Here is an 11,086-nt window from a genome sequence, read left to right as displayed (position 1 = left end):
TCGATCCCAGAAGATCGATTGCTTACCGCCGGACCCGGAGGTAAGTATAGACGTACCCTAAATGAAAGTCAGTGGGATTTAGGCTCTTAAGTCACTCTGATGCTTTGCAAATTTTTACTCTGGGTCTCCTGCAGAGAAACAGGGGCCTTGTCTACTTTGGTCCAGCAGAATTTCTCTGCAAACTCAGGCAAACATCACTGAGTCCACTTTCTCAGGTTTTATTTTATTCCTAACCATGAGGACTGGAAACTTTTTTATTAAAATGAAAGCTTAAATTCTGATCCTATCATGACAACTCTGGGAGGTGGACCCCTGAAGTCATGTGCCTATATTTCCTCTACCTTAATTTGAAACCCTCTGATGAGGGGCAAAGCCTGGGGAGCCCAACATAGCATTTATCATATTTTGAACATCTGCATATTTTCTCAGCATAAGATTCATATTTACATTACTAAATGGGCAGAAGTGTAGTTTGGTATTCAAAACTAAGAACACAGTATATTATAAAGTGACTAAAACGAGAAAGTAGTAGTCAGCAAATGGATCCCTCTAATGGGAACCACCTATTAAGATGCATACTCCAGTTAACGAGCATATAAAAATACAGTCCAGTTAGCATTGCTTCCCTTCATGTTCTGTCACAACATTCCAACCCATTCCACCACAGCCTTCAGAGGCTCTTGAAAAAGATTAATCTCTTAACAAAATTTACCTATTATAACTTGATCAAGTATGGAAGTGGTTCCTTCCCTACAAAAAAAGTCTCTGATCCCAGGTTCTAGTTGTCTGAGGTGTTAGCCCCACTCTCTCCCATGAGGAGTCTGGTGGCACCTTAAAGACTAACAGATTTATTTGGGCATAAGCTTTCGTGGGTAAAAAAACCCACTTCTTCAGATGCATGGATCAAAAGAAGTGGGTTTTTTTATCCACAAAAGCTTATGCCCAAATAAATCTGTTAGTCTTTAAGGTGCCACCGGACTCCTCGTTGTTTTTGTGGATTCAGACTAACACAGCTACCCCTCTGATACTCTATCCCAAGAACTCCCTCAACATTCCAGCTCCCCCACAGTTTGACCCTAGGACCACAGCTACCTCACATCACTCTCCAGATCCCATTTCCCCACCATCACCAAAACAGACCCTTGCTGCCTCTGGATCTCCCATTATGCCTCTTCAGACATTCCAGTTCTCCCCCACAACCCTTCAAGTTACATTTATGTTCTCTGCTCCATCTAGGGTTGCTACCTTTCAATTTGCTGGTAACTGGACCCCAAGACCCCACCCCTGCTCCACCTCTTCCCCCCCAAGACCCTGCCCTCCGTCACTCACTCTGCTCCCTCACATCCCTGTCGCTCACTGGATCATCTCCACCTCCCCCACCCACCCAAACTGTGCTCCCTCTGCTCCAGGGCTAGGACAGGAGCTGCTACAGCCTGACAAGGAGCCTGCCTGCAGGTAGGAGGCAGGCCTGGCTGAGCAGGCTTTTTGACTTTCTGGTTGGAAACCGGGCACCTGGCAACCCTAAATGGCACCTAGACACAGAAGCCAAAAACCAGACTGTCTGGGTAAAACCTGGATGGGTGGCAACCCCTAGCTCCACCTCAACAGACTGAGTACTTTTTTGGGAGCCACCATTAGGCAGACCATGCCCTAAGCAACTTAAGTGAGCTTTAGGTGCAGACTTCAGAAGAGCTTCTGTGCCTTGGCTCCAGCTCCACTTTCCCCAATGGTCCCACCACCATATCATATACACCATGGATATATACTCCAGACAATTATGTAAAGAGATATATACACAAGGAGAAATTGAGAGAAAATCATACGTTTTATGTGATGCAGGTTCTGGTTCCAGCTCCATAGTTCAGATTGACAGTTCCTTTATAATCCATATTTTGATATACACCCTCATGTATATGAAGGAGTTATTCACCTTTCCCCCTTTCTGTTTAACGATATACAAATTGGATGTTGATGTAAAAATGTTTGTAACTTCAGCTTTTTATTTTCATGTTCGTTTGTTCTTTTCAAAGGATGGTATAGCTTCTCTTCAACTGTACTGAGTAACCTTAACAGTAAAGTTTTTGAATTTTTATATCTTTCAATGAGGCTGAGTAAAGGTTGCTTTGGAAACTGTAACCTGTGAATTTCTTGACTTATGTTTTGATTCAACACTAAAGTGATACATTAATGTGAATATTGTATTAAATATTCCATGTGTTTAAATGAAAACCCATTATTAGAAATCCAACACTGGTGTAGAATGGCTATTCATTCTGAAACAAACATTAATTTGAAGGATTAATTTAAACAAATGCAGTTATGCTTTTTTTTTTTTAAATTATGTGCACTTCCAGACAGACACATGAAATAATCATCTATTTGGAATGCCACTCTGTGCTTTTATTTTTTATTATTATTATTATTATTATTATTAATGAAAGCAAGCATACTAAGAAGTACATTATTACTTGTAACAATTATTTTCAACCTTAAGAGCACATTCCACAAGTGACTGCACTCATGCCAAGGTTTTTTACATAGATATGTAAACACAACATTTGATAAAGAGCACTACCAACTTTCTGGAAAATATTTTACAGTATATTTCTATGCTTGGAAAACAAACTGACAGATTAACCAGATCTGGCTTTTTATAGGACCATCCATCAGAACTTTCAATACAAAAGGAAACTTAGAAATTGCCAAACACCTGAGTTTAGCCATTAAGTATACCATCAGTAATATAGTGCTATATTCATGATTTTATACGCTTTTTTTGTTCTCTTAGATTTATAAACAAAGTTTGTTTCCAAATACACTCTAGCAAGAGAAACTGTCAGTGTCAAGGGGGATAAAAAGTTCATTACCTACATTGAACTATCACTAGGAGAGCCATAATATAGCATAAGGCTTGACAAATCCACTCAAAGGGGAGAGGAAACTTCCGCAGGGATCTTACCTCATCTGCTACTGCAAATTAAGCTCTCATTTAAAAAAAATGCATCCTAGCTTTTACAGTTAAGAAACCCTTCCAAGTGCAAATAAAATGTAAACTAATGAAGCATTTACTTCTAAAATCTGGAAAACGCACACCCTGAAACAACAACTTTAAGATACCTGAGGCTCTATTTCGCACCCCACAAATCCCAAGTGCAGATGTGCTACACTCCACCAGCCTAAGATGCATCTGTAACTGGCAACCCCCATTTTACATCAATTCCATGTATCTACATTAAAGGGCTGCACCAACATAACTACACTGATGTCGTTATACCTGTACAAGTTTCTCTTTAAACACTAATTCTAGCTCCAGAATACAATCTGAACAGTTCTTGTGTGGGGGAGAAATCTTCCAAGGCTAAGGAAATAGTTCTTCCTCCACACGATCCTCAGAGCTTTGATAGCCTCCATACCAATTTTATTGCCACTACATTTAAGAGGAGAAATAGTCAGTAGATTCCCCAGTCTCATTCACCAAATTGATCCTGTCCAATTATTTTCTCAAACATTATGACACAGAAGAGCAAAACTTTAGTTACAGAAGGTCCATGCACCACCATGAAGGGGATCAATAATCCTGCTCCTAAGAGAGCTATGAACTGCATCCAATTCGATATTATAAAGCTTGTCTCCAAGTCCATCTTTCTTAGCCCTTTAAAAAATTCTATATGTCTAGAAGTTATGCCAGGCTTCAGCCATCCTCTTTCTACCTGGCTTCAAACCTTAAAACTTACTTTGAGCACTGACAGCAACATATGCACTCTGGTTAGTGACCTAACAGATGCTTTGACAGTCAACATAGTATCTTCTATAAAGACCATTAACTAGCTACACTTTCAGTTTCAAGATGACCTTTCATAAGAAGTAGGGGGAAAGGAGTAAATTTGATACTAAACCCCACAATTGATAGTTCAAAACTAACCTATATCAGCACACATGGAGGTAAATAAAGGTCCTGAACAGTTTGACTCCACAAGACAAAACTTCAAAGGAAAATATCCCTATAATAAATCTTTGACTAAGGAACAGATAAATGTTTTAATGTACCAGTTTGTTAATTCCGGAACTTTCAAACCAGTGCTGGGATATTAATAAATATAAATATAATTAAGGGCCAAATTCTACCATGACATATATGGGATTGCAAGAGTAAAAATGAGGGTAGAATTTAGCTTGAGTGTGCTGTTTTGTTGCTACAGAGGGCACCATTACACACCCAATATTCCCACTCCAGAAGTACCTGCAGTGGTGACAGTATCTTCCGTACTACAAGATACAACGGTACTATGTCACTGCAGTGTCAAAAGTTGATTTTTAAATGGTACACTTTGAACTACTTCAGACTGGATCACTTGATGGGAAATGCGAGAAATGTGGCATAATTTTGGAATACTCAAACAGATTTTTCAGAGTTAATTTAAGGTAATCAATTTATTCAATAACTTATATGTAGGCAGCAGTTTATTTTAAACAATTGTGAACAGCAACAACACTTAAACCTCAATCTTTGTACCTTTCCCGTATGCCACAGATGAGAAGAATTTCTCAGTCAAAACCTAGTTCATTTGAGACAAATACAATATAAAAAGTGATTCAAGGGCATTTTTAAGTAGTTTATTCACTTTTACTTAAATGTAGTGATTAGAATATTTGATGGTTATGTTGTAGTTTTACTTTAATGCTCTTACATCAGGATTTCCCAACATTATAGCCGGCTCAGCATCAATTCAGGGACCGCAATTTCTCAATTCTATGTTATGTTTGGATACAGAGAATATTTTCATCATACAGACTGTATCACAGATGTCATTTTTCAAGAATCAGAAGTTATTGGGACAGCCACCTATAAGGTAGTAAGAGAAGCCCAACCTACTGTAGACTCCCTTAAACAAAACAAAGCTAGACACCGCCAAATGGCTTGTGTACGTGCTACGGGATAGTTAAAGGCAAGATTAATGTCAGAGACTGGCACACTATATCATCTAATCCAAGAAGTCATTGAAGACAGCACTTTAAACAATGCCCATTCACATTAGCGCACACAACTAAAGGACACTCATTCATAAATAGTATAGCATAGCAACTATAAATTGTTTTCCTCAACCTTTTCCTAAAAAAAAAAAAAAAAACCCCACCACCTCTAAAAATAAAGAAACGCATTTCATTTTAAATAGTTGGAGTTAAAAAATCAATAATGCAGCAGCAGGGGAACGTTGGTAGTTTACAGGATCATAATTTTGTTTTCTAGCTTCCAGGCTCATTCTGTTTGTTTTACTTGTGAGCAAATTAACTTCCAAAATATAAGCATAAATGCATACTAGTCATGCAGTGCACTGGAGAGTGTTAGATTATATTTCCACATCAAAGAAAGATGATATTCTTTCTATGCTATTGTATGCCTGAGTCCATCTGTTAAGCAATGACTTATCCAGAATGCATAGCTACTGCAGTAGCTTCCCAAGTGGTTTTATGTTCACGTGTGTCCCCTGATGTTGAAAGTATTACTACAACCTTTATTCATATTTCTAGATTTAAGTGCATACATTTCAACAATAACTAAACAAACAGTGGATAGATCCTGTAACCAAATATTTTAACAAACATTTTATGACTTTCCGAGAAATATCACCAAACAAAAACCAAAACCAAAAATTAATGTTAGTTTGTGTATCAGCAATTAGGCTGTCAAATTTAAACTTCTTCCCTTTTGATTAGCAATACCAACAAGTGAGGTTAAACACAGGAAAAAGATTAAGCACTCTACACTTACGTCATGATCTATCTGAAGCTACTAAAAGAAATTACTTCATGTTATTTCCCTATTCCCAGTGCTACTGTGAAATGAATGGATAATATCCAGTAAAGTGATGACTACCAAGTTCTGACAACTTATACCACAATAGTTTATCTGAAAGGTTACTTGTAAAGACAAAACAGCTTGAAAAGACAACAGAGGAAACTCCTATCAGTTGTCGGTCTTTGACTTGACATATTCACAAAACAAGAGCTTTAACTCTTGTGCATCCATATAAGCCATAAAGATTAAAATGATCTAACCAACCCATGTCTCTCTCTGAATGCTGCAGCTCTTCCATTCAGCCTGCATTAGGTCAAATGCAAATAATTGTCAAACATCGGAAGAATACATGGTTTTAAAGTGCCAGATACAATTTTATCTCTGTGCATGCTTTTGTTACAAAATAAACATTTTAAACTTGTTTGTTAGAATGGCAGTTTAAATTAAGTGCCCTTCAGTCTTAAGCAGTAGCTTTCTATCCTACTTCATAAGTAAAATAGAGGATATATTTCGTTGACTGAACTGCTTTCAAAAGCTTTGCTGCAGTGAAGCTTGCATTCAGGAGCAGCACCAAATTACACATAATTGAAAGTGATTCATTTTTAGATCCATTTTTCCCTCTCCTTAGACTTCTGTAGGTTTCCCAGGCTTTAGTGTAGGTAGCACAAAAACATTAAGTCATACAATCTTGCAGTAACTCTTTCATACCATGAAGTGAGTGAATGACCAAGGAGCTACATTGCAACATCCTTTTCTTGTTGTGTGTGTTTTACCCACATGTAATAATGATTTTCATCATACAGACCATTTTGACACCCTTAATTCTGGAGGCAAGAATGCAGTTTGGTACACTAGAACGGGATTAAGATGTAAGGGATTCGTTTGCTCACAACAGATTGTAGCAATAAACACTTATTAAAAGGAAGCAAAAACTCAACATATCAAACCCGATTAGCTCCGAGCTAACAGGGTTAAATCTTTCACACATTTGCATCTGCAAGGAAAGATACCAGCTCGGGCTGCTTTTCAATCTTATACAATTAAAAACAGATACAACATCAAATGCCCCTTTTCTTCAGAGGAATGAGTGGTCAGGCTATCTGGCAGTTTGCAAGCACCTGAAGTTAATTACTGGTTCTAATATACAACAAACAAATTGCACCCACTCCACTTCCACAACAGAAGACAGGGCAGGGGAAGGAGAAGGGAAATTAGACTGTAAAAAGTACGTGTTTGTTTCACCAGCTGAGGTCCTGTGTGGAGTTTAGGCTGAGCAGAGGGGTGAGGAAGGAGCCATTAGGTACACGGTAGAGCGAGTGGGTTGCATATGGATGAGTGTGCGTCTCACAAACCGGCATTGTGGGGAAGGGTGGAGTATGCCAGGGTCTCTCCTAGGGGTGGAGAGGGAGCAATGGGTGCATGTAGGGGATCGGGGTGGGGGAAAGGGGCAATCAATGGATACGCATGGTTTTAGGATTAGGGAGGGAGCAGTGGTGGGAATTTGCATGGGGGGAATGGGTGGGGTGCCTATGGAAGGGAAGTCGCCAGCTGGGGAGGATGCGTAGTAGGTGCCTGGGTCCCTCGGGGGTCGGCAGGGGGCGCGGGCTGCCCTAGCCCTGCCCGCAGGAGTGCCGATGGGGAGGGGTGCCGGCCCCTTACCAGGTTGAGCACGGTCTCCACGATGTCCCGGTTGCTGACCTCCCCGACCTGGATGAGTCCGATGAGGACGGCGAATTTCATGCGGATGTTGCGGATCGGCACCGACGGGTTAATCATCCCCGCGGGGAGCACCACGGACCCGGAGCCCGACGCTCGCAGCTCCCCCATCACCGCGGCGCTGCCGCCGCCTCCTCCGGCCCCGACAGGGATGAGCCCCGCGGGCTGCGGGTCCGGCCCTGACACCGGCTTCTCACTCGCCATCTACCCCCCGCGCCCTCCGGCACCTGCCCCCGGCCGAGCCCAGCCCAGCCTCCACCGCAGCAGCGCCCGGCGGGGCCGCAGGGAGCCGGTCCGAGGCGCAGGGACCGTCCCGGCAGCCGCTCCGCTATAATGAGGGATTATTATGGGCGCTGCTGCCCCGTTAGCCGGAGCCCGCCCGCCCGGGGCCGCCTCCCCGCAGCGGGGCCGGAGGAGCAGCCGCCGCGCCCGGCCCGGAGGCGGCGCTGGGAAGCGGGCTGGGCACGGGTCTGCGAGCCGCTGGCCGCGCCGCCGATGCAGCCGCTGTTGTTGTGGAACCGGAGCCGCCGCCGCCGCTCACTCCGCCATGTTGCCGCCCCCTGCCTGCGGTAGCCGCCAGGGCGCCTGCGCTGAGCCCGTGGGGGGGCGTGGCCGGGCTGCGCACCCCCCTCCCCCCAGCTGGAGACAGGTGAGCAGGTGCGTCGGGGCCCTGCCGAGCCTGTGTTCTCGCCGCTCGCCTCTGGGACTGGGGTCACAGCCTTGATTGGGGCCCCTGACTTACTGCTAATGACCCATCCGCTGTGAAGTCATCTACAGGCCCCCTTGCTATCAGGGGTGCTGGAACAGTGTTTTATAGTGGGGGGTGCTGAAAGCCATTGAACAAAACTGCAAACCCTGTATATGATGGAAATCACTTCAAACCAGGGGGTGCTGCTGCCACACCCACAGCACCCCTAATTCTAGCCCCTATGTGTGCTAGGCACTGTGGAGGTACAAGATAAGCTGCTCACCCCTAATAAGCCCTGCCTCTGCTCCCTGACTGAAGTTTTAAAAATCTGATTTTGAAACCCCAACCCCTCCATTTTGTCGTACCATGGCTGAAAGTTTAGGGAACATCACCCAAGCAGTTTCAGAAACAGGGATTTAAAGCTCAGTGAATGAAGCAACAAAGATTTTCCTAATATTCTGAGCTTTTGTTTGTTTGAGAGAGAGAGAGAGAGAATATGCTCAGCCAGACCATGAGTCCATTAAGTTCAGTATCCTGGCATTGACAGTGGCTAGCACTGGCTATTTAAGAGGCAGAAACTCCTATTGTAGGCAATTATCAAATATCCTGGCCTCAGGGAAAGCTTTCTTCCTAAGCTTTCAGTGGTTAAAGGCTGGGTTATGCCCCCAAATTTGAGGGCTTATATCCCTTCCCAAGTTCTTTTTAGTATTTATTTTATAACACTGCGTGTTCTTGTAATGCATATGACTGTCTAATCTTTAAAAATTCTGCCAAGTTCTTGGCTTCAATGATATCTCATGGCAATCAGTTCCTTCAAGCCTATTTCTTAAGCTAGAGCAGAGGAAAGAAGTGTCTTTTACTTGTTCTGGGCAAGCTCAAGTAACAATTATTTGAATATGTAAAGTTATATACACATTAGATCTTTCTCACATACCCATGGGAGTAGTTTCCACTTTGTTCAAAAACACTAATCGATTGTGTGGGATTTAGCTTTACCCTCAGCCTTAGTTGATTATAGTTTATCTCTTAGAACATCTTGATTCCAAACCTTAAAATACTCCTATTAAAGTGTTCACTCCCACTTCTCTTATATCCAGATTGGGTTAACAAGCTGCATCTGCCACAATTGGTCAGCAGAACTCAGCATCTCCCTGAAGAATTTCAGCACCTGGTGATTTGGTGGATCAGTGGGAGTTAAGCACCTATTTATATTTGTGAATTCTACCCAATGTGTATAGCCCAGACACACATGACCATGAGGAGGGTGCATGCTGTTAGGGAACCCAGTCTGTCTTCTCCTGTATGGAAGAAGCAAAAAGAAAGAAAGCAACAAAAGGTTCAATGGGGGGGAATAGGGAAACGAGTAACAGAATCTTTCCATACCACCACACTCTCCATCTATTTCAGAGACCCTAACTATTCTTCATATTTGAGTAGCTTCATTTTAAAACAACAAAATCCTAGTTTGGACTCTTATTGTATAAACTTTCTTATTGCAGACTGTTCATGACAGATTGTGCTTTAATTTACACTCTTGAGCTTTAGATTACAAAAAACAGTTGTGTGTGTCAGCACTGAGTTTGTAATAGTTATTGTCCTATGCTTGATCAAGAGTTGCAAGAGGAAAATGTTGTATTTCTGAAACACTATATAAGTATGATTTTCAGTTCAGGAATTGAACTGAGGCAGAACAAGGTTGACCTTGTTAAAGTGATTAAATATGCAGTACAGAATATAAGGAAATACTGTGAGAGAAGGGAGGAAAATTCCCCACATCAGCTTTTAATTACAGGCTTCTTTTAATTCTGAAGATCACATTAGTTTTTAGAAATATGTTTCTGAAATGAGGTCTTTTTTTAGCTGGATCAGTGTATAGAATAGTTGTCTTTAATCAATACTGTTTGCTTTTTGATAAGCAACATTTAAATGTGATGAGTGTTCATCAACTAATGTGAATGTTATTGTAGCACTGACTTTCTGAAAGAAAAAATCTAACACTAAACTCTGCTCTAAACTAATCTCAGCTTTGGTGTTTATTTGCTGCTTCCTTTGCACTTCATCATATTGCAAATTAAAAGAAAAAAATAAGAGAATATCCAAATTTTTCTAATTAGTGCTCTCTTTGATTTTGGTATAGGCTGTGCACACAGCTCCCATTGAAATCAATAAGTGTTCCATTCATTGACCAGACACAGTAACCAAGGTGTTGCAATGCTCAGTGCCACAATAAGCTACTAGAAAAATCACAGGCACAATGCTGTGATGCACAAAGCCTGAGTTAGTATGATGAATGGGGAGAGAGAGGCAACTTTGCACATGATCTACAAAGCTAGGTGGGGAGCTGCTTATGTTAGTCATGATGCTGATGGGATATATGCCAAGCCCCACCCCTCTCATGGTGACTGGCACCTAAGTGTGGGCTGCAACAAGGCAGGTGATCCATGAAGTGGGAGAAGATAGATGCTCCCCCATCTAAGTTAAGTATGACCTGATCCAGTAGTTGTGCTCAGAGGCTGCTTAACTATACATAAAACAGCCCTGGAGGAGCTCCCTTATAACTTTTAGCCCAGTGGTTAGAACACTCAGCTGGAATGTGACAGACCAAGTCCTCCCTCTTCCTAATGAGATGGTATTTGAACAGGGTTCTACTACCTCTCATGTGAGTGGTCTAACCCTTTGGTTCGAGGCTAGTCTACTATGAATCTCTCCTATTGAGGTTATTCCACTTAACTCAGTAATTGAATCATAGAATATCAGGGTTGGAAGGGACCTCAGGAGGTCCCCAGACAGATTTTTGCCCCAAATCCCTAAATGTTCCCCTCAAGGATTGAACTCACAACGCTGGGTTTAGCAGGTCAATGCTCAAACCACTGAGCTATCCCCCG

General features: G+C 42.1%; 1 protein-coding gene across 1 annotated transcript in view; it reads right to left on the bottom strand.

The window, feature by feature from the left end:
- Positions 1 to 7,717, bottom strand: part of LOC112121265 (neurobeachin) — a 959,539-nt gene extending 951,822 nt beyond the window's left edge. Inside the window, exon 1 of the mRNA XM_029911962.1 lies at positions 7,457 to 7,717. Coding sequence (XP_029767822.1) covers positions 7,457 to 7,717 — 261 coding nt within the window. The remainder of the gene's footprint in view (positions 1 to 7,456) is intronic.
- Positions 7,718 to 11,086: the final 3,369 nt, after the last annotated feature.

This window comes from Terrapene carolina, unplaced genomic scaffold (assembly GCF_002925995.2).
Source record: "Terrapene carolina triunguis isolate 2854851 unplaced genomic scaffold, T_m_triunguis-2.0 Scaffold139, whole genome shotgun sequence".
NCBI classification, from domain to species: domain Eukaryota; kingdom Metazoa; phylum Chordata; order Testudines; family Emydidae; genus Terrapene; species Terrapene triunguis.
This window is presented reverse-complemented; position numbering and strand designations above follow the sequence as displayed.